Raw genomic sequence first — 24,888 nt, forward strand, 5'->3', positions numbered from 1 at the left:
TGCTCTCACTGACAGAAGAAGATGAGTTAAGCCCTGATAGGAAGATAAGAGGCAGCAGCTATTTTCTACCTTGTTGGGCTAAAAATAAAAAGCTGGATTCTTAGAGCTCAGGATTAAGATTCAGGGATAAGGTACAATATTGCTCTGATATCTTCCTTTGTTTGTTTGTTCTGGTATCTCTATCTCCACCTCAATATATGGTTACTGATTCCTTATGATTACTCTAATTCTTACAATAATTATTTTTATCTTTTATAACATACTTACTGTAAATGATAAGTGTGATTTCAGAACATTTGATACCATAAAGGCAGGACTATGGAAGGAGGAATCTAATCTTTTTGAGTACATGACAGGACAAACGTGTGGTTCTTCTAGCTGACAAAATGCCCTCTGCTAAGAGCTGACAAGACATAGGTGAGGTGGGAAAAGTGAGGCACTGTAGACCAGGAAAGTAACATTTGGAGCACCTCACTCTGTTCTCAGTGGCCAAGCAGCAGATGAGAGAAAGGAGTTTGGTTGCTGAACACTCTAGGAGTGTGTCTCAAAGGTGCACCTGATCAAATCCAGGGTTGGACTGTATCACAGTCATCTCTCAGGAAGGTGAACTAGACACAGGGTCCTTTTTGGTTACTAGATTCATTCCTGTGATGAACAAAATCTCTTGAGTTAAACAACATGTTAAAATAGTTACCTTTGTTATAAGCTGCTGAACATTATGAACCATAGGAATATTGATTATATCATGGAAGTTCTTATAGACATTTGAGGGTATTTCTGCATGGCCCAAAGCCATGCCATTGTACAATAATTCTAGGAAAGGTCAAGGATTGAGAATGCACAGAAAGCAAATAATCTCAATGCCTGGTGAACAGGGGAAAAGCTGTTTATGCTTAAGCCATCTGTCCTACAGCTGTTAAAAGGCAATCAGTCCTTCAAGAGCCCCTCTCAAGTTTATTTCAGCATTAATAGATAGTCTCCATCCATCTGTATTGAAGTGGGCAATGAGGAAAAAAAAACTTTCCTGTGCATATCCACCACACGTCATTTAATAAAAAGTTCTGAATGGCCTAAGCCATTCAGACTTTCTCCACTTTATCACAGACCTGAGTATCTCCCATTGTCAAGAGTTCTTTTACTTTACAGAAAATCTAGTGTACTCTTGACAGCAGTGAATAATCCAAGTCTTGTCCCATTTATGGCATGTTGCAAGACCTTAGCTTTACAACTGTTCAACTATGAATGAAGAGCAGAAAGGTTTGGCAGGATGCCCCTGACTAATGAAGTATAATAGATAAAGCAAGGATAGGGTAAAGTAGTAAAGAAAAAAAGATAGTCTCCTGTTGAGCATACACATCTGCAGGTAATGCACAGGGAATGACTGTATCCCTGAAAAATATATTTTGAACCTTCTCTCTTTTTGACTGCAAGGATAATTAATCAAATGATAAAAAACTACTGAAATCTGTTTTCTTATACCAAGGGAAAAAGCTCACAAAAAAAGAAATATTAACATATTTGAATCTTCTGGGCATCTACCACTATGGTCTGTCAATAAAGGTATCAATGCAGTGTTGCAGATGTAAATATTATAAACTACAGTTTTTCAATCTCCATAGTCTTCTTTGTTTAAACATCTGATAAGTCATCTTTCATACTGATTCCTAGGAAATATACCCAATTTCTTCCCTGGTATAGGGATTGTTTGTATAGTTTCTATGGATCTGCACTGTCCTAGGGAGAAGAATTAGGTATACCCCCTCAGAGCTACTCAGTACTTATAAGAACATTAAGGTGTAACAGGACCTAACCTTCAAGGCTGTCTCTGATGCTCCCTGAGGAGGGGCCTCCCAAAGGAAGGAGGCAAAGAGCAGTCTGGACCTGGTTTGAAACTGCGCCCCTGCCAGGTCTGGAGAACTTTGGGGGTGGAGCCCCTGAAGCATATAAAAGGAGAGTGTGCTCAGCACACTGGAGGGAGAGAGGGATGGCGAGGAGAGAGGGGCTCTGGAGGCAACTATCCTCGGGACCCTACCTAAGCCTCGATGGTGCACAGATCAGTGCATGGTGCTCAGGTTCTAGGCACTGCTTGAGATGCCTTGAGCCTGTGAACCTGGCAAGTGGCTGGGTAGGTGGTGTTTGGATTGGCGCAGGAAGAGCTGGCCCTGAGAGCAGCTTGAGGCTGCTCAGGCCCCACACAGTGTACAGGTTGGCAAACGGAGAGCTAGCCCTGGGAGCAGCTTGAGGCTACTCAAGTTAGCCCCGGTTCCAGGCCAAGTAACCGGAGCCCCGCAGTGTGGCTCCGCATTAAACTAAAAGAGCCCCAGTGCGCAGAGCAGGGCCGGGGAAAAGGAAGAACACCCCAGTGTGAGGCCGGGGAACCGGAGACAGTAAAGGCTCAGCTCCCATGGGAACACCCTGGGTACCCAGTGTGGGGCACCAGGCCATTGAGAGGAGCTGGAGGCGCCACCAGAGAGAGGCCCTCACAGGACTGGTTACCAGGGGATGAGCCTTAGCTGCTTCAAAGTGGGAGTGGGAGTTGCTGGGAAAGCAGCAGGTCCTGCAGGGTAGGTGGGCTTGCAGTCTCCACCATCTTCCATTGTGGGAGGAGGCATGTCCACATCCCAGGGCCCTAAAGGGGAGGGGCTCCAGGGAGCACCCGGTGGGGTGCTGAGTGCACCCCCATATTTTGTGATTGTTGTTTTGTACTGTAGAGGTTGATATAGTCATGGGTACTCCTTAAGGGAGTTTATATGGGTGTATCTTTCTTCATTGCCTATATGTGTTTATTGTCTATTATCAGAACTTACCTGTATTGTTGCCTGTGTACATCTATGGTATTGCTACTTCAGCCTACCTGGGTTTATCTAAGTTGATATAAGTTGATGTGTTTATTGTGTTGTTGCCTTAACTTACCTGTTCCAACGTGTTAATGTTTATTCTGTGCAAGGGGGTTAATTATTGCATATGCTGTGAATAACCCAGTTCATGTTTTTGCAGTCCCTCGTAGTTATGCAATATGTTGATTGAAGGTTATTGTATAAGGTGCCACATACTAATTTTACTGTAAATATGTAATGTTTCTTATTCATATTTATTTATTGTAGCAATACATTTGTATATAGTTGAGCACTTTGTCTCGGCCTGGCTCTGTAGAGGAGAGGGAACTGATCCCAGGTGGCAGGCCCCCCTCTCAGCACCATCCCTTCCACTGGTGGACAGGGCACACCCCTGGATGTACCCAGGCTACAAATGTTTTGGTTTGCTCTGGGATTTTGAGCAAATCATTGAATTTCACTGTTTTTTGTCTGCACTAATATTTTCCTGAACTTTGCTTTAAGGAATGATACAGTGGCAGTCGGGGTGGATCCAGAGGAGGTGCAGCGGTACCCCGCCATCATGGGAATAGCAGCTGGGAACCTTAAGTCTCCATATCATGTAAGATTTCCCCCCTTCCATGCTCGTACATCCTCTCCTGTCCCATTCTCTCCCTCCCCTGCTACCAGTGTCCCCATTTGCCCTGGAGGTGGGGGAACTCCAGAACTGTATGGGGGAACTGAGTTCAGCCTGGGACAGCGGCAGGAGTAGGTAGATTCCTCCTCCTTGCCCAATACTCTTGGGTGTTCCTCCCAGCCCAGGAGCAGGGTTAGGGAAGCGGAACCTCCCCACTGCTGCTGCTGCCATTACTTCCAGCTGAGCCCCTGACCGGAAGTGGGCAGGAGCAGCTCTGGAGCTTCTTCCTTCCCCAGGGAAGCTGGGAGCCATGGAAACAGCAGGCAGGGGACGGGAGAGGAGGTGCTGTTGAGCACAGAGTGGAGAGAAGAGGGTGCTGAGAGGGTGGGGGTATAGATTCTTACATAATTCAGAGACTTAAAAGAAGTCTATGGCTACTGCCCCCAAGGCATGGTCTGCCAACCCCAATGATGGAGGCAGGGGTGCTGGAAGGAGGGGGTGAATCCATGCCTGTAGCACTCGTTGCTGCTTCTTTACAAAATCCTGAATTTCCTCATAGCAGCAGTGAAAGCCCGGGTTTAGGTCAGTTGCAAGTTATTTATCACTATGTCAACTAACCTTGTTCATGTGAATCTGTATCACTGCTAGATCAATTGTGGGCTGCTGTGTGATTCCTCAGGTTCCCCTCCCACTCTGCATACTTTGTTGTAGTGGACTGGGGATTAGCACTGTGTTTCAATATATCTGGAGGGTGCAGTGGCTGATAGGGCGAGTAAGGGAAATAATACATACGTTCTATGTTCGAAAATCTTCAGAGGTGTATCACATGGGGGCTAATCTTTAAGCACATGAAAGAAGATTAGTGTGCCTCTCCATCCCCCAAACCCTACAACCATATGCCTGCCCCTCCCCATCCCATTAAGCTAACTGCATTTTAGAATATTCTAGCATACAAAAACCTGTTCCTTGCTGTTGGGGACCTTTACTGCTGTGTAGCTATCACAGCATAGGACTGCAAAATTAAATGTTCCTCAATTATATAGCACAAGATGGATACTTTAGTAAGCTCCATATCCTCACTATACTCCCCAACAAACTCACCCATACCTGCTTTAGCCAAGCCTTATATCCAGACCCCTGATATTCCTAGTCAGTGCCCTTTGTATTCTGGCTCTCTCCATCCTGCCTCCAGCCAGTTCCCCCTTCACATAATGAAATTACAGAATCAGGGAATCATAGAAAATGATGGTCAGAAGGGACGTCAGGAGGTCATCTAGTCCAACCCCCTGCTCAAAGCAGGACCAGCTCCAATTAGATCATTCCAGTCAAAGCTCTGTCTACCTCCAAGGATGGAGATTCCACAACCTCTGAGTAGCCTGTTCCACTGCTTTACTACCCTTCTCATGAGAGAGTTTTTCCACACATTTTTTTTACTACCCCAACCCTCCTTGTTGCAATTTGAGATGATTGCTCCTTGTTTTGTCATCTGCCACCACTGAGCACAGTCTAGCTCCATGCTCTTTGGAGTCACTCTCCAGGTAGTTGAAGGCTGCTATTAAATCCCCTCTTAGTCTTCTCTTCTCCAGGCTAAATAAGCCCAGTTCCTTCAGTCTCTCCTCACAAGTCATGTACCCAGCCCCATAACCACTTTGCTGCCCTCCATTGGACTCTCTCCAATATGTCCACATCCTTTCTGTAGTGGGGGCCCCAAAACTGGACACAATACTCTAGATGTGGCCTCAGTAGTGCCAAATAGAGGGGAATAATTGCTTCCCTCAATCTGCTGGCAACACTCCTACTAATGCAGACCAGTGCGCCATTAGCCTTCTTCACATCAAGGGCACAGGTCCTTTCTGCAGAACTGCTGCTTAGCTAGTAGGTCCACAGCCTGTACCCATGCATGGGATTTTTCTGTCCTAAGTGCAGGACTTTGCACTTCTTATTGAACTTCATGAGATTTCTTTTGATTCAATCCTTCAATTTGTTGAGGTCTCTTTGAATCCTAGCCCTGTCCTCCAGCATATCTACTACTCCCCCCAAGCTTGGTGTCATTTGCAAACTTGCTAAGGGTGCAATCCATCCCATCTTCCAGATCATTAATGAAGATAGTGAACAAAACCAGCCCCAGGATCAACTCTTGGGGCACTCTATCTCATACCATCTGCCAACTAGATATCAAGCCATTGATTACTACCCTCTAAGCCTGATGATCCAGCCTGTTTTCTATTCATCTTACAGTCCATTCATCCAATCTCTACTTCCTTACCTTGCTTGCCAGAATGTTGTGGAAGGCTATATCAAAAGCTTTGCTAAAAATCAAGGTATATCACATCCACTGCTCTTCCTGCATCCAAAGAGTCCGTCATCTCATCATAGAAGGCAATCAGATTGGTCAGGCATGACTCATGCATACCTTCATTTTGTACTTATAATGTTCTGGATGTTCAAATTTGGGTGACCTGCACAGTTTACAGTCCCTACACTCAAGCCTGATTCATGCACAGGGAAAGGAGACCATATTAAGTGGACTTAAAAACTCAGACTCCCCCAAATGCAAAGAGCTCCATGGATCTTGGCTCCCACTTGGGGAGATGGAGAGAGGGATTCAGTTTCACTAGAGGGACAGACTTCCAAGATCCCAGTTTATATAGAAAAGTAGGGAGGACTTAGACCTGCCCAAAAAGGCATAAATGCCAGAGGTTTTGAGCATTAAGCTTATGCCAATTTGTAGATCTTGATTTCTTGTTGAGCCTTGTTCTATGTTCAGTACTGCCTCCCAAAACGGTGGTGGAGGTCAACAGCTGGCAGTCGTGAGGGTAAGGTAACTGGGACCCTTTGGGGTGCAATCAGAACCAGAGGCTGATTTCTTAGGTTTGTGTAAAAAGAGGTGGTAACCTCTGTTAACCTTAAGAGCCTGTGATATGTTGTGACAGGGAACCATCTCCGTGGCCACTCAGATCATTGGCTTGCCCACCTGTCTAGGGCAGTCCGCCCACCTGCCATGACTTTGATGTATCTAATTAATTGTTTATATGGTGGGAGGCTGCCCATTTACTGCCTGATGCTAAGGGAATAATACACGTCTCTGAACCTCCGCATATACCATGTCCTGCCTCACAGATGGCATCACTATATAGCTTCGGCCCCATGATGGACCTCCTATGCCCTTCTATGCTCCTTCTATGTCCACCTGGTGTTTGGACCCCAAGCTGGATCCCTCCTTCTCAGGCAGTCTAATCTCCACCCTCATTCTGGGCTGCCAAACTCCCTGAACCCTCTTGGCAGTGGCCCCCTCTAGGACCTTTGGCCACACAGACCCTGGCTTCACCTCTAGGCCAGTCAGAACCCCAGGCCCCTGGCTCTGGGTGTCCCTAGCAGTGGGTGCTCTGGCACTTTGAACCTTCTGGTCCTGGCCCCAGCATTGACCAGTCAAGGGTTTCTCTGGTCAGGTTCTTGAGCAGCTAGCCCTCTTCCTCTCATATGGGTCTGCCTTCTCAGGCCCATCCAAACACAGCTCACTCGATCACTAAGGCCAGCCTATGCGTAGTCCTTCAGGCCCAACTATGTGGACCCTACTCTACACGGCCCACACACACATGCCTCTTTACTGGGGCCACTATACCACCCCCTCACCTGGGCTACTAGGCCTTATGCCCCTTGGGCATCAGGCCTCTGATGACATACCTGGACCCCTTGCCTGCCCCCTCTACAGGTTAACCCACCAGGTCATGGGGCTGAGGCTATATGGCACCCCATGCTTGCCTTTCATAGATTCATAGCTGTTAAGGTCAGAAGGGACCTCAGCAGATCATCGAGTCCAACCCCCTGCCCTGGGCTGGAAAGACTGCTGGGGTCAGATGACCCCAGTCAGTGCTCATCCAGTATCCTGTTAAAGGCCCCCAAGATAGGGGAGAGCACCACTTCCCTTGGAAACCCATTCCAGATTCTTGCAACCCTTAACATAAAGTTCTTCCTGACTTGAATCTTCTTTCTGTCAGTTTGTGGCCATTATTTCTAGTTGCTCCAAGGGGTGCCCTGGTAAACAGAGCATCTCCTATCCCTTGTTGTCCCTCCAATGAATTTGTAGGTGGCCACAAGATCACCTCTCAGGGAGGCACTGGCATGGCATTTCCTGGGGACCACCCACAGACAGCCCCACCACACCATCATTCCCTAGAAGGGTGTAGTTTTAGGTCATGCTCCAGGACCAGGAACCTTCTCCATCCCCATAGTTCCTACCCTGAACCTCCAGGTGTTCTGGGAGCAGGAGCTCTGGCTGGGCAATATTATCCCTCTGGCTCTCTGCAGCAACTGCCCACTCAGCTCTGAGGACCTGGGTTTATAGTGAGGCTGCCCAGCTCCCTCCTCCAATCCAGGAGTCCCTTTCTGGTCATGTGTTTGCCTCGTTAAGCTGCACTACACCTGCCAGCTGTTCCACAGCCAGTTTAAGCCTCTTAAAGTGGGAGGCACCAAAGGTGCCCTGCCTCACATGTATCAAAACCTGTTCATTGTCAGCTCATTGTCATTTCAGCACCCATCAAGGTGATCTGTATCCTGATGAGCTTGAAAGCCTTGTAAATACGTGTACTTGCATGCAAAATATAATCCGCTTGGTTCATATGAGTTAGTGTCACAGTCAGGCAAACCAAATCTTTTCTTGCATCTTTAATTTTGTTTCCTCCTAAGAGTAATAGGTGTGATATACTAGCCCTGCTAAAACAGATATGACTGAGATCATTTGGGAGGCAATCAGAGCTAGCTGTAAAAAACAAAGTTAGAAGTTGTCAAGATTATGAAAAACAGGTTTTCTTTTGAGGGGGAGTCTGTATATTGGGCACCCTAATTCAAATATCTCCTAATTTGGAACAGTAATTATACACTACAATTCCTTGAGCAACACTAAGTTTCAGGACAATCCAAGTAAGCCAATGGCTTTTAGAGCATGCAGGAGGGTGGATATTTAATCAAAAAGGGGTTGAATTTATATTTTAGCAATGCTATCGTTTCACTATAATATTATATGAAAGGACATGTAATAGCTTCAATGCTATCCCATTTACTTCCTAACCCAGGGGTAGGCAAAATGCGGCCTGGGGACTGGATGTGGCCTGCCAGGCCATTCTATCAGGCCCACGGAGCCCCTAAAAATGTAGAAAATTAACATTTATCAGCCCTGGGATGCCTGTCATGCGGCCCTTGATGGCTTGCCAAAACTCAGTAAGCGGCCCTCTGCCCAAAATAATTGCCTGCCCCTGTTCTAACCCATTACTTGGCAAATATGTATTTGTTCTGTCTATACCTACCTGCCCTAAATTGTTCTTTTAAGTGTAATAAAGTATCTTCATGTCTCTATCCTTTTCTGGAGACCGTCTCTCTGAATTCAGAAATGAGATAGGCACCAGTGTTCTCTGCAGTCAAACTAAAACTTTGCTCTTTGCCTTTTAAGAAAAGTTTAAAAATACCTTCTTATGAGTATTCATCCATTCATCCCTAAAGTCACACACACTTGCTTTCTGGAGACAAAGTTCCCTAGATTACCTTACCCAGTTTATGAAGGGAAGGAAGACTAATGGTCCACTTGTGATTGCTGTTCTCCTTTTACTGAAGAGGAAAGAGGAAACCCAGCACAGGTCTCTAACAAGCAAAACAGGAGCAGCTGAATGATAGAGAGAACTTCACAGTCCATCTTTTCCATGTACCACTTATCTGGACGTATTATGTGGAAGGAAGCTCATTGGCCTTTATCAGCCAGATTTCCATTGTCTTGTGGGAATAACTGGCTCCCACTTCCTTCATCTAGGTTTGTCAGAGTAGAATACACCTTGTCCTGCTTTCTTGAATTGGCAGGATAGGAACATTTTCTATTACTGCACCATAGATCTGAGTGTAAGAGTTGTTTTGGAGTGCACTGGGAAATGGGAAACTGTACACATTTCATAAAATATCTGATCACCTAGCATTGTGCTGTGATTTGAAAATGGCAGTTGTCTAAGAGAGGCAGTTATCATTGTTAATGATCTTTAAATAAGCGTGCTTTTACCTGCCCCAATTACTCTCTCAATACGAATTCTTGAAGGATCTATCTCCTTTGCAAACTCATGGACAGCAAGAGAGGGGTCTTCATATGTGTCTGGATCAATGTATGTTTTGACACCTGGGAAACGCACTGCAAAGAAAGAAAACATATTAAGGTTATCACAGTTGTCACATACAAACTGAAAATTATAGTGACTAAAAATTACTAAAACTAATCTCAGAAATGCACAACAGGTGGCAAGTGTATTGGCAGTAACAGATCTTCCAAGGATTAAATAAGTATGAAAATAAAAGTCCCTCACACCCTCAAGGTCTTTCTAGGCGAGACTTCAGAGATACTGAGGAAATGAGGCAACAGGAGTAAAAGTCTATATTTGGATCAATAGAGGACTTCAGATCTACCAATCCAGGACTTACCAATATGAAAACCCATCCATTGATTTAAAAATAGGAGTCCCTTCCCCTTCTGAACTCCCACCAGGCTTTAAAGTAGGGTGACCATATGGGACAATGTCAAATCCAGGGAACTGTCTCCATCCCCCTCAAGTCAGCAATGGTTCTGCAGGCAGAGGCAGGGATGGGGTTGGGGGTGGTGCAGCTCTAGCATTACTATTCAGGCAGCTAAGGGAGTCAATGACCCATTAATGATCCATTGTTCTTTACTTCACAGATGTTAACAATCATTACCCCACTAAATAAACTAACTTATTTTAGGGCAATTTTGCTGTCTGCTAGGGCTTCCGATTTCACAGACTGTGCCACTCTGCCTCCCCACCTTACACTCCATGCCTGAGAAGCTCATTTTAAATTTTACCAGCCGGCTGGGACTAGCCTGTCAAATGCAGGACTGTCATGAAATGCAGGAAGTCTGAAATGCATGACTGAGATGCAGAGCAGAGTCAAAGGTGCTGTCTATAGTATAGACATCCCAGAGACAGTTGGACTTCCATTGTAACAGATCTAAAGTCATCTTGATGTTTATTCCTTGAACAATTTATCAACAAAATACAACCATCTGTCCAATATTTTAAAAGCAGCACTTGGTAATCTGTGGGACTGTCCCAGGATGCATGGCACCCTACTTTTAAGTGTGGTTTATAATCTGGGATGTGAGTCTGTTGCCCTCACATTTAGGGTGACTTTGCTATGTGATAAGTACAATAATAATTCAGTGGAATTACTTAAGGAGTAATCTACTCCTCAATATGAGTGAATATGACAGAAATGAGCTCCACAGACAACAAAAGGATCAAATCAGACAGGATTGTAATCATGGCTGTTGATGTATGAATCCTTCAGCTGACCACTCAATCCTTATGCTTGAGATTCTCCACAGTAAAAAGTCAGAAAAACAGCTTGTGGAACCTGTGTTGACAGCACAACTTAAAGAACCATGGTTACTATGGGCTGAGCAATGGATGTTCTTTCTTCAATTTTTGTCCACTGTTATAAGCAGTTGTATATGTGCTGGAAGTAGGTACATGACGTTTTACTTGATTAATAATTTCAGGACAGTCCTACAAAACTGACCTACATGAGGGAAAGCAAAATCATGCATGTGTGGGATTGAGGTCCACATAGCTGTTCTACATATTTCAGATATGCGTTCTTGACAGGCAGAGAGAAAGCTTGCTGAGGTCTAACAGAATGAGCTCTAGGAGAAATGTTAGCTTGGACAAAGTCAGACACCTACTGGGAAAACAAAACATCTATAAGTCTTCCCTTTTACCCTGGCATCAGATGCCTTGAATAGTTTATGCACTACTGAATGATTTTGTTTTATCTAAACACAATGGCAAAGCTCTCGCTACATGTATGTCTTTGCTTTATTCAGGACAGCAAGAGTGAGACAGCAAGAGAGAAAGACTAAAAGAATAAATCTAGGATGCAATTAATATAAAAGTAGATTTACAGGGAATTCCAGATACCTGGGGTAGGAATTTAGGGTGAAGTATAAAGGTTCCCTTGTTCATGGCAAAACATGGCATAGAGATGACATGACATAAGAACCTGAATCTCTCCAGTCCTCCTAGATGATTCAGTGGAAAGCCAGAGAGTGATGTTCTTATGACATGACTGGAATAACAGAGACTTGGTGGGATAGCTTGCATGACTGGAGCACTGACATGGATGGGTACAAACTGTTCAGGAAATTCAGGCAGAGGAGAAGAGGAGGAGGGGCTGTGCTTTATGTAAAATAGCTGTATGATTGCTCACAGTTCTGGTATGAACTGCAGACAGGCCTGGTGAAAGTCTCTGCATTAGGGTCAGAGGAGAGAGCAACTAGGGTGATGTCATGGCAAGTATCTATTAAAGACCACCAGACCAGGAAGATAAGGTGGACGAGGCTTTCTTTGAACAGCTAGCAAAAGTTTCCTGATTGCAGTCCTTGGTTCTCATGGGGGACTTCAGTCAATCTGATATTTGCTGGGAGGGCAATGCAGCAGTGCAGAGGCAATCCAGGAAGTTTTTGGAGAGTGTTGGGGACAACTTTCTGGTGCAAGTGTTGGAAAGGCCAACTAGGGTCTGTACTCTTGACCTGATGCTCAAAAACAGGAAAGAATTGGTAGGGGATGTAACAGTGGATGGCAACTTGGATAGCAGCAACCATGAGATGGTTGAGTTCAGGATCATGCAGAAAAGAAGGAAGAAGAGCTGCAGAGTATGGACCCTGGACTTCAGAAGACCAGATTTTGACTCACCCAGGGAACTGATGGGCAGGATACCCTGGGAAGCCAGTTTGAGGGGGAAAGGAGTTCATGAGAGCTGGCTGTATTTTAAAGAAACCTTACTGAAAGTGCAACATTGGAATGTGCAAGAAGACTAGCACATGTGGCAGAAGAGCAGCATGGCTTAACAGGAAGCTCTTCAGTGAACTAAAACACAAAAATGAAGCTTACAAGAAATGGAAACTTGGACACAATGAGGGAGGAGCATAAGAATATTGCTCAGGCATGCAGGGATGATATCAGGAAGGCCAAAGCACAATTGGAGTTGGAGCTAGCAAGGGACGTGAAGAGTAACAAGAAGGGTTTCTACAAGTATGTCAGTAAGAAGAGGAAGATCAGGGAAAGTGTGGGTCTCTTATGGAATGGGGGAGGCAGCCTAGTGACAGAGGATGCAGAAAAGGCTGAAGTACTCAAAGCCTTTTTTACCTCAGTCTTTACAGATAAGGTCAGCTCCCAGACTGCATCAGGCAGCACAGTTTGGTGAGGAGGTGAACAGCTAGCAGTGGCAAGAGAACATGTTAAGGACTATTTAGAGAAGTTAGATATATACAAGTTCATGGGGCCAGATATGATGCACTGGAGGGTGCTGAGGGAGTTGGCTGATGTGATGGTGCAGCCCCTGGCCATTATCTTTGAAAACTTGTGGCAACTGAGAGAGGTCCTGGATGATTGGAAAAGGGCAAATATAATGCCCATCTTTAGGAAAGGGAAGAAGGAGGAGGTGAGGTGCTACAGACCTGTCAGTCTCACCTCAGTCCCTGGAAAAATCATGGAGCAGGTCTTCAAGGAATCCATTTCTAAGCAGTTGGAGGAGTAGAAGGTGGTTATAAAGAGTAAGCAAGTTTCCCCAAGAGGAAGTCATGCCTGACCAACCTGATTGCCTTCTATGATGAGATGACTGACTCTGTGGATGTGGGGAGAGCTGTGGACGCAAAATACCTCAACTTTAGCAAGGCTTCTGATATAGTCTCCCACAACATTCTAGCAAGCAAGCTAAGGAAGTATGCATTGGGTTAGTGGACTGTAAGGTCGATAGAAAACTGGTTGGATCACTGGGCTCAAAGGGTAGTGGTCAATAGCTCAATGTCTAGTTGACAGCCAGTATCAAGTGCAATGCCCCAAAGGGCATTGCATCGATTTGGGTACCAGTTTTGTTCAATATCTTTATCAGTGACCTGGAAGATAGGATGGAGAGCACCCTCATCAAGACTGCAGATGACACCAAGCTGGGGGGAGTACTAGACATGCTGGAGGGTAGGGCTAGGATTCAGAGACCTTGACAAATTGGAGGATTGGACCAAAAGAAATCTCATGAAGTTCAGTAAGGAGAAGTGCAGGGTCCATCACTTAGGATGGAAGAATCCCAGACACCAGTACAGGCTGGGGACTGACTGGCAAAACAGCAGCTCTGCAGAAAAAAACCTGTGGGATTCAGTGGGCAATAAGCTGAATATGAGCCAGCAGCATGTCCTCATTTTGAAGAAAGCTAATGTCATACTGGGATGAATTAGTAGGAACATCACAAGCAGATCAATGGAAGTGATTCTCCCCCTCTATTCAGCACTGGTGAGGCCACATTTGGAATAAAATGTCCAGTTTTGGGGCCACTACAGAAAGGATGTGGACAAATTGGAGAGAGTCCAGTGGAGGGCAACAAAAAGGGTAAGGGGGCTGGGGCACATGATTTTTGAGGAGAGACTGAGGGAACTGCGTTTATTTAGCCTGGAGAAGAGAAGACTGTCAGGGGATTTAAAAGTATCCTTCAACTACCTGGAGGGAGGTTCAAAAGAGGATGGAGCTAGACTGTTCTCAGTGGTGGCAAGTGACAGAGCAAGGAGCAGCCAGGGAAGATGAGGTTAGATATTAGGAAGGTCTTTCCAACTAGAAAGGTAGTAAAGCACTGGAACAGGCTACCCAGAGAGATTGTGGAATCTCTATCCTTGGAGGATTTTAAGACCTGGGTAAACAAAACCTTGGCTAGGATGAGATAGTTGGGGATGGTCCTGCTTTGAGCAAGGGGGGATGGACTAAATGACCTCCTGAGGTCCCTTCCAACCTAATTTTCTATGATCCTATGACAGGCAATAAAGGGATCTATGGCTATTTAAGTTTTGAGGCAAATATTAAGTTTTACATAAGATAGTATGAATTTAGCCCTTTGTTATTTTGACTGTTTTATCTCTGACTGCTATCAAGTATTTCGTTTGGATGAAGCTGTCTGGTCTCTACATTGTCATCATTATCATACTTCATGATGAGAAATCTCTGGAGCATCAGTCAGTTCTAATGCTGTAACGTGGAGACCCAGTGAAGAAGTGCAGGGTATTACAGGACTCCAATCTGAAAGAAGAGTAGGTACTGAACCTACCATTACAAAGGAGTGCCCAGAGATATGTAGAGCAGAGTCAAAGGTGCTGTCAATAGCATAGATGCCCCACTAAGACAGCTGGACTTCCATTATAACAGATCTAAACTCATCTTGACGTTTATTCCTTGAACAATTTATCAACAAAATACAACCATCTGTCCAATATTTTCAAAACAGCACTTGGTAATTTGCTACCCTCACTTGCAAAGTCATGGTTGAATAGTCTTTTGGATGAACAGATCCAATTTTAGGGAATTCTCTTCTCTGGAGATGGATTTTAGAGGGATTTAGTCTTTTGCCTTCTCCTGAACAGCTTGCATAACCAGAGGGCTAGTTGAGAGATGGGAACAAAAATGTTTAAAACCATTTGTAAAGACTTGATAATTTCTGTCTCCTCTCTTGGAGATGGCTGAGATTGAAGCAGGTTGATGCCAGATGGATTTGGTAGGCTTCAACAGGCCATCATTTATTGGCATGGCTAAACTCCCTGGTGTTGTTGAGTAAAGTATGTCCAAGAGTTTCTGTTGTTTCCCTTGGCCATTTTGAGGAAAATATTAAAGCTTTTGAAATGTATTTTTCTAATATTTGGAAGGCAGAAGCTGATGTAGGTGGGTTCATTGTCTCATCAGGAGAAAATAAGGAATAGCAGCTGGCATTACATGCTCCTTGTTGAGTGAATTATCTTCTTCTCCATTATCTTTCTCTTGCCTCTGAGGTTGAAGAAGCAGAGTTATCCAAATAAGCCAAATCTTCTGCTTAGATAAAGGACCCAGGACACAATGGATTAAGCTGGCTTCTTGGAATGGGGTGGTACAGATTGCTGGGTGGTCTAGAATGGCCGTGACTGACACAGTGAGGAGTATTCTTATCATTGGCGATGCATGTACCCCCTGGAAGTGCCATCCGCGAAACTGGAAGTGCACTTCCGGTTTTGCCACTGGTGTAGTGATTGGCCCCTGGGAGACCCCCCAGACTCAGAAAGCAGCAGTCACCCATGACTCTTATGGTATATGGGTGGATGGTACATCAGAAGGTACTAGTTGAAGTGACACCTATGAAATTTTGACCTCTTCCTAACTCCTCTAAATGGGATAAGTTAACTTCAAAATCTACTTGTGACAAATTAAATTCTTGGAGTGTAGGCAAATATCTTCACGAGCAGCTACCACTGTAAACACTGAAAACATTAGACTGTTTCAGAGGCATAAGGGTGTATTCCTTAGAATACTTCCCTACCTCCCACTGAGCTTCTTAAGGAGGAGATGGGGGACATGGAGGAGATGATACTCTGCTCTATTTGACAGAAGATAGGAAAATAAATATGTTACCTCCGGGGGAAAGGGACAATCCAATTAGGACCTGTAAATAGGGGAGGTTGGTTCAGGTTGCCAACCCTCCAGCAGGTTGCTTTATAATGACCTCCCCACGTCTTCCAATGAAAGTGACTTGTATCAAGACCAGAAGAAATCACTCTATTATATAGGATTTTGGTGCTGAGGTCATAAATATCAAGATCTTGGACACTAAAGACATAGGTGATGCTGAGAAGGTTACTGAAACTATGAAGGATGTATATGATATGGAGGTATTTTGGACTGAGGTTCTAAGTGCCACAAGGACAGTGCCATGAGCAGTACAGTTTTGTGGTTTTAGTCCAAACTGTCAAAGCTTTCCTATACATTGGTACTAGCTGGAGTACTGGAATGAGTCTTTTCAATTTTGTGGCTGAACGGGGACAGAATAAAGGTGATTCTTTGCTTCTCAGGTCCCAGGGAACAAACTTCTCTTGAGAGGTACACCTTTCTACCTCAGACAGACATCAATGTTGAAGTAGTGGTAAATGAATGAAGCCTCTGAGAAGAAGCAGCCTGAGACCTTGCAGTGGACTAAGAGTTAAAAGTGGAACTTTCAGACATGAGGAAATTGAGGCTTTTCTTACGACCTCCTAGAGGCTGAGAAGGCCTGTATCAAAGCCTCCAGCAAGAAGAGTTTTAGCCTTGCCCCCAGAGCTTTTTGGACAAGCTTGGAGACAAGTAGCACTGAGAACAGCACCCCAGGATATATATTTCTGAAGCACATAACAGGCACTGAGAGTGTTCGTTGCCGATGTGCACATTACTGTCTCACAACAGGCAGCTTTAATCACTGGTTCTTTAGTCATTGTAATGATCCTTATACTTCTGTAAGGAGGGATGTGGCTTAAGGCTAACAAAAACTTGCTGACTGATAACTATGCCACCATTTTTATAAACCAATGGGCAAAGGGCATTTGCATACAAAGAGTGGAATCTTTAGAAAAGTCATTACACACACACACACACACACACACACACACAGATATGTGGGTATAATGACTTTTCTAAAGATTCCACTCTTTGTATGCACATGCCCTTTGCCCATGGGTTTATAAAAATGATGGCATAGTTATGTCAGTAAGGTTTTGTTAGTCTTAAGCCACATCCTTGCATCTATCTATCTATCTATCTATCTATCTATCTATCTATCTATCTGTGTATATATCCCTCCATATATAATATGTGTGTGTACACACAACACACATCACATTTCACATCAGCTGTAATTTTGCCCACTAGCCTGAAAAATTATTGAACTGTACTAATGTTGAAATGCTCACTATAATAAATGTAAATATTTCAATGAAATTCGAGAAGAGAATCCACAGATAAAAAAGAGATCCTAACTGTAACAGGAGCATGGACAAAAGGTGTAGAGAAAGCAATGCTTAGTTTTATTTAAAATATGAGAAAGGCATTAAGTAATAAAATGTTGCACAACTTACAATGCCCATTTTGCAAATGAGCCCTTCTTTTCTCTTCAGACTTCATTTTGGCCTTGATGTACCACTGGCATCTTTTTAAAAACAAGAAAACAGAGCTGTAATTAAAAAAACTTATCACATAGAGAATAAAACCACATGGCATTTTATGTTCAGTTTTATGACAATCTACTTTGGTTACCAATATTGAACCACCTATACTGAACATAAAGAAAATATCTTTTGTTAAGAATTTTTGAAAGAGTTATGCATTATAAGCAGCTAGAATAAACTACATACAAATAAAAATAAAATGTGGTTGGGCTGATTAGTAGTAAAATGACCTACACTGAAATTCAAATGAGATGCAATAAATCCAAACTTTCCAAATTTAGCTCAAACCAGATACTTCATTTCCAGGTTTGTACCTCTTATCTTTGATTAAAAAATCCTAAAACTTCTTTCAATTTGGTGACAAATAACTAATATTAACTCCTTAATGCCTTACCTTTGTGTTTGGTAGAGGTATAACAAGCAGGGTTTGTGCCCTAGGCAACCCTGCAGGAAAGCACGGGAAAGTGCAGGCAAGGAGAGTGCCATAAGGGTATGGTTCTGAGAACTGAGTGGGAGGGGAAGGCATAGGAGTTTTATCCATGCTGGGGACTAAAAAACAGCCCCTGGCTTCTAACACCACTGCCAGCTGTTGCTCTTATACCCAGCTGCTCCTGCAAGAGCAATGCTGTATGGCTGCTCTTGCTGCTGAGGCATAGAGTCTGCGATGGTGGGAGCAGTTCTGATGCCCCTGTTAAGTTGGTGCTGTGAAACCGAGAGCCCTGCCCAGGGCTGCAAATCATCTGGGATGCTGGGGCACTCTGGTTTAAATTAAACCAGGAAGGGATCTGGGACAGATGCTGCATAAATCGATTTGACCCAGATCAGTTAAGTCTGATACTACATTCAACCAGGTTTATCTTAAACCGTTTTCAGCCATTTTCAAACTGGTTTATGTGCACTGAACTTCTGTTCTGTTATAGGTTTAAGCCAGTTTTTGATCACTTAAACCAGTTTGTGTGTAATGTCTGTCCCTAGCCTATAATACTGATAGGCTAAATAAAAGGATTAAGATCGTTGTGTTGGAGTGAGGTTGTAGCCATGATGGCCCAGGAAATTTGCAGGAAATAGGTAAGGATTTTTGTGGGTGATATCTTTAGTAGAACCAAGTTCATGGCTGAGAGAGAATTAGGTTTAAAATTATTTTAGTGTCAAAACTAGACATTTTTTCTGATTGGACCTCTACTCCAATTTGTGCATTTATGCCTTTGTTACCACGGGCAAGATATCAGCGAACATGCAGAGTAAACAAAATGCAGCCAATTGCATGAGTATGATGATGATTCAGTGTATATTTGTAAGTACTTATAATGAACTTCAAACTCAATTTAATTTTGTGAAGCCCTTTTGGTTTTTTTGGCCTCATATTGGACTGGAGTCCCAAGAGGTGTTTTCAGTGAATGAACAGCATAGAGTGATCAATGGTCATTAACATTTAATGAATTTCTATGCCAGTATTCTGGGGCTGCTACTGGGGTTAGCTATGCTATAAGAAACTATTCTTCCCAATCTGGACTATAGGTTAGGGAAATTAAGCAACAGATCATTTCATAAGAAATGTTTGCTTGAAGTGACCACTATGGCTTAGTTGAGATGACACAAGTGACTGAACAGTTGTTAAAAAAAAAAAAAAGGAAAAAGTCTGCTCTTAGTACATTTCTCTCGCAAACTGACCAGCTGATAAGAGAAGATGGGCAGCAGGCTGGTACTGAGAAGACTGGGGACCTAGAAAGGACTGACCAAAATCTAGAGCTCTCTTAGAATGGTTACAATAGTGGAGGGAGTCAGGGAGGGAGTTGTGTGCAGATATTAAATATTTTTCAAGGTTTAGTAAACCTATGATGCTTTCTGCATGAGTTAAAAGTTCTGTGTGCTTAGAAATATATTGGCAGAATCTGCATGTGAATCTGCATGTGATTTGCTTTCATCATATAGCCCTAACTAAGGAAACAGTAAATAAGAGGTCTCTGGCTTTGGTGGAAATTTTGTGGGTGCCCAAGGTCTTGCTGAGACACATGGGCAAGTCAGAGCTGGTTTTGGGGCCTTGGCCATGGGGTCCCCACTTCCAAAGAGGATGTCAAACACAGGGCTCACACTTGGACTGTGTTCCCAGAAGCCTAGAGCCAAAGAAACTGATTCAGCCAGTGTTTCTCAACTAGGTAATGCAACAGCTTTGTTACAGCATGGACACTGCCACCACCGCTGCTGCAACTGGGTGAAGCTGCCACCAGACCAGGAAAGGCTGTGGGTTATCTGATAAAACTAAGGCAGGCAGGAGTGCCCAGTTTGCCACATCCCTCCCTGGTTCAACCCTGAATACTCATGTTGCAAACCCTGGTTGAGAACCACTGAGGTAAGTGGAGGCAGTACAATGCGTTTCTCAGCAGAGGTGCCATCACATACAAAAAAGTTATGGAGGATTGCCCTGAATCTTAAAAGGTTGAGAACCTCTACTCTGAATTTTGCCCATCTCCCCAGCAGGCAAAGAGTATGCAGGGCCTTAGGTTTGAACAAGTACAGAAGCATCTGCCAGCAAGGGGAGCTTGTATGAGTTATAACAACAAATTTCACAGTTTTGGCTTATTTTCAGTATTGGTAGCCTCAAGACAAACCAAAAATTAATTTATCTAATAATCAAAATAAATTATAATAGAATTTAATGATGAATTTCCTGTAATTTACACAGCCATCCCCTATGATTTTTTGTGGCTTTACGTCATTAAAGCTTTCATTTCTATATCTGAAATATGATAGAACTGCTTCCTGTTTGCTCTTAGTGGATAATCATTCACTGAAGTACACAGTTAGGTGCTTATCTCGCCCTGTCTCTCCAATATGAATAGACTCATCAGCAGCCTTGTGATTTGACAGTTCATCAAATTGCTAATTCTAAACAGTGAAGCAGAGCACATCTGTATGGTACCAATCCAATCTCTTATGCTGAAATTTGCCTCAAATCCTATAGTAAATTGAGTATTTATTCAAAATTTTCTCACTCCGTCTTCAGAGAATAATTTCCAAAGAATATTCTCTTATTACTGCATTTAAGCAATACTTCAAAATGAATTCATATCTTATGTAATTGAAATACTGTCATTCAGTATGATGCTAGAAAGCGAAAAGAACCTCTGATGTTTTTAACATTAGCAAATGGAAAAATGAAAGCAGAAAGGATTGAGGAATATTCATTTCAATACTCAGCTTATCCCACTACTTATTTCCTTTCAAGAGAAGCATTCAAATTATATTTCAGGAATTCCAATTGCTGGTTCTACACAATAATTTATTTCAGAAGTTTGTCTTTGGTTGAATACACCCGTATGCCCCTGAAACAGTCTAATGTTTTCAGTGTTTACAGTGGTAGCTGCTCATAAAGATATTTGCTTACACTCCAAGAATTTAATTTGTCACAAGTAGGTTTTGAAGTTAACTTCTCCCATTTATCTTAATTGAATGTTAACACTGACGGTTCTATTGTTTTACTTCGTCACAAGTGAACAGTACATTAATTTCCATAATGATAGAGATTGTAATTCTTGCTTATAGCAATCAAATGATTTATTGAGACTTTGAGAGTAGTAATTAAAATCCACAAAGACAGACCTTAACTTTCTTTTTAGTTTCCCCAGTTAGGGACAATAACATGACACAGAATTAGATAAAACCCTTAGCACTACGGAAAAGATACAGTACTATCTACAAATGATATCTGCACTGACCATCTGCACTGACTACAACTTTCTCCACTGCAATGAACAAGAATTGGAAGCAAAAGTCTCATTCCTGTTGTCATAGCTAGAAATCCAGGTGATTTGCCATCCACAAGTCCTACATTCAGTCGTGGGTATATTTCTTATACCTTCATTTAAATGATGAGTAACTAGAGAGCTTATATATATCCTCTAGGCCAGGCTGATTCATTGTGGGCAGACTTTCTTTGGAATGTTGCTCTGTGGAGGTCCTAAGAACATACCAGCAATTCCCCTCTACATCCAACCTCCCAGTTACAAGCTATAGGAACCTGATTGGATCTTTTCAAATTATTTTTTGCATCCCTCTACTAAGCCTCTTTAGCATTTTTTCTTTTCCTTTCTTTCAGTGAATCTATGCACCAGTTCTTGATATACTATAGACATGAGCTGTAATGTGTTGTATCAGTAGTGAAATTAAATTGTTTCCTTTCTTAATTATTGTGTAAGCTCCTCCTCAAAAGGAGTAAGTTTGAGGGTTATTTCCTGGCTGTACAGCCACACTCACTCTCCCTCTCCCTCTCCAAATGGGTTCATAATTCTTTTTTTCCATGGTATCCTGTGCCTGACACACTTGTTTCAATCTCAAATATTATTTAATTTTCTCAAATGCTGTCCTTCAGGTCACAGATAGAAGGGTGCATTGCATCCCCCACCCATGAAGTTGAAAACAGCTTTGCAAGTTCTTGCTGCCTAAGCATAATGTCAAAGGGAAGCATGAATTTGCAGTGTCTACAAATAATTTTTAAGGAGAGAAAAGGATAGATTAGTGTTATATGCAAAGATTACAAAGATGTGTCTTTCTCTTCCAGTCTTGTTGATCTTCACTGAGTAAGACACTAAACCTGGTATCAGTGGTGTTATTTCTGTATCCACAGAGTGAACTATACTGGTCCCTATCTTGATTATCTGGAGTTGTTGGCAAAAATCAGATAATAACTGTGATTCAAATCCCTTTCTTTGACCCCTGCAGGTGCATCTTGGTGGGCTGAAGTGCAACACTGCATGTTCAATCAGTGCATGTGTAGCTCTTTCTGTCCTTTTATCATTTAGTGGCTGTGATTTGATACACTTTGAAAAAGTGTCATCCTACCAGCAAGTGACAATTTCTAGCTGGTGTTTTTGGTAATATATCTTTCAAATATATCTGTGTCCAGGACTTAGAAAGTTAAGAAATTTTCCCCAAAAAAGTTTGGCTTCTTTTTGTTGGCATTCTTCTTGCATGACAAATAAGACAAAAAAGTACTTGGTATATATCATCTGCAGCCATGACCAGTCAAAAAAATCTACCAAATACTTAGCACAATGTCTTTTCATAATCCAAGTAGCCTCCTGCTTCATTATCATGCTGATGATTTAGTAGTGTTCTATGAAAGCTTGCCGCCAAAACAGGTCTGTTACCTTCATATATGTGCAAACTTGTAACCAGATCAGTGAGTAATGGTTCCTGATTGGCATAAAAACTTCCTAGTGTGAGTCTCCTTTAGCAGATCCATTGGCACACAAAAAGTAACTCAGGGTCCTTGGACTGATCCTGCCTGATGTCACAAGCTCAGTCTCTTCCTAGCGCTCTCACTCGACTGAAAACCTCTGCAGCCATATTTTGGACACATTTTGACTCCAGGTGACTTAGTCTATAGACCATTCAAGATCCATTCAAGGGACAATACACAATTCACATCACACATTCTATACCCAGTGCATACAGATAACAGGTCTTTGGGGCCTCCATAATAGCCAGACAATCTAGTTATGTAGCCATATACTTGATTTTCCTCATGTATTTTGTGACCTCCCAAACCTATCTGCTCATGCTCTGCTTGTGCTCATCAAATTGTTCAAATGCAAAGCCAACAACATCCACAATGGATGGGGTAGACCCAGGAATTTAGGCACAACATGTTTTATAAGTCTTTGCCTCAGTGACTCAAATACATTTTGATGTTACCCTCAGCCTAGACACAGTTTTTTTTGCCCTTTAAATTTTTGCACCAGTCTCCTGTAGAAGCCATAGAGACCTACAAACTCCTGCACCTCCTCCAGATTTGTAGAGACTTTACAGTCCTTATTGTCTATCTTCATTGCCTGTATGTCCTAAGAAGATGCTGCCTCCTTAAAAAGTTCTAGAGTCCTTTCCACAGCTACAAAATGTTTCTTGGAAATAAAGAAATCAGTTATGTGAAGATGCTTTTAAGTTCTTGAAACTTAGGTTAGATATTTATTACCCTCTAAAATGTCCTTGGTGCATTTAAGTGTCCAAAAGACATTCTACAGAATTGAAACAATCCATAGAATGTCACAAAGGCAGTTTTCCCTTTATCCCCAGGTATCATTTTTATCTAATAGTATCCAGATACCAAAAAATATATATTAGAAAGCTTTGTTCCTGACACTTTATCCACAGTGTCTGTCACATGAGGAAATGAGCGGCTATCTTGAACAGTCTGTGGATTAAGACTCCTGGAATCAACATTCATTCTCAGGTCTCCACTGTGTTTTTTACAATAATAACTGAGGATGTCAAAAGATTATATAGACAGTTCAATCAGGCCATCCTCCAGCATGCAGGTTTGCTTCTCTTACACCACTGCCTAACATGCCATGGGAATTTGATGTTGGGTTCTGCATCACAGAAACATTCCCTGGTTTCAGTATGATTTGATGTGACCCCTAATCCTAATTTTCCCAAGATCATCATTATTCTTGAATAAGACACTAGCACACAAAATAGCAGTGATTGCTTCCTCTGTTTGGCTTCTATAAATAATTTTGTCAACACCCTAGCTTTATTACTGAGTTGTTTTACAGCTCTTTCTATCTGGCTTTGAAACATCAGCTACATTGAACTCTGTGGTCTGATTTTTCCCCTAGCTGCACCTCTTTGTTACATTCATTGCTACTACCCAGAACTTGCTCTTTGGTTCAGTTTGAACCAGAGTTACGCTAAACAGCCATCCTGACAGGATATTTCTCACTTCAAACACTCCTATTAGGCTCACTGTATCAGTCCTTTATCTATAGAGGTGTTATTGCATCATGACCTGGTTTCAACACAGCTTGTTTTGAACTGCTGCAGGAAGGAATTGATTTCTGTCGGCCATAAGGCACTAAGAATTTCTCCTTAGGGTCCAACTTCCTTCTATCCACATCCAGCAGAAGTATCTGGGTATTAGTAAGGACCAAGTCTGTTACATTAACAGTACAGAAGTCATGTCATACCCTTGGAGGAAAACCGATCTGGTATAATCTGGTCCGCAGTTATATCCAATATGTGAGTTTCCTTCGTCAGCAAATTATGAATTTCCCTGCTGAAGTATTTATGAATTTAATTTTCACATAGGATTTTCTCAGGTTTTTCCACAGGGCTGCCTTTTCTATAGGACCCTCTATGAACTACTTATCCACAAATCAGCAAATTTAACAGTTTCTGCTTCAGGTGAATCACCTCCCAACTGGGGTAGCACAAATAAAGCCCTACCAAACAGGCTTCTCTGTTCATAAAAAGACCTTATTTACTTGATTCCAAGAGGAGGTTTTTCCTCTACTTCAACTTGGGGGAAAAAAACCCGCTCATTTTGCATTTGACTACAAGCTGAGGGGAAGAGGGAGGGGAAGCAAACAAAACAAATCCTTCTCTGTATTATGAAGAAGGAAATGGTATGAGAGAAT

General features: G+C 42.7%; 1 protein-coding gene across 1 annotated transcript in view; it reads right to left on the minus strand.

Annotated features, from left to right (window-relative positions):
• EPHA6 (EPH receptor A6) overlaps nt 1-24,888 on the minus strand; it is a 549,557-nt gene that overhangs the window by 198,100 nt on the left and 326,569 nt on the right. The window contains exons 8-9 of the mRNA XM_025198213.1: nt 17,384-17,454; nt 9,491-9,616 (exon numbers count right to left, since the gene is read on the minus strand). Of these exons, the coding sequence (XP_025053998.1) occupies nt 9,491-9,616; nt 17,384-17,454 (197 nt within the window). The remainder of the gene's footprint in view (nt 1-9,490; nt 9,617-17,383; nt 17,455-24,888) is intronic.

Source organism: Alligator sinensis, unplaced genomic scaffold (assembly GCF_000455745.1).
Source record: "Alligator sinensis unplaced genomic scaffold, ASM45574v1 scaffold19_1, whole genome shotgun sequence".
Lineage (NCBI taxonomy): Eukaryota > Metazoa > Chordata > Crocodylia > Alligatoridae > Alligator > Alligator sinensis.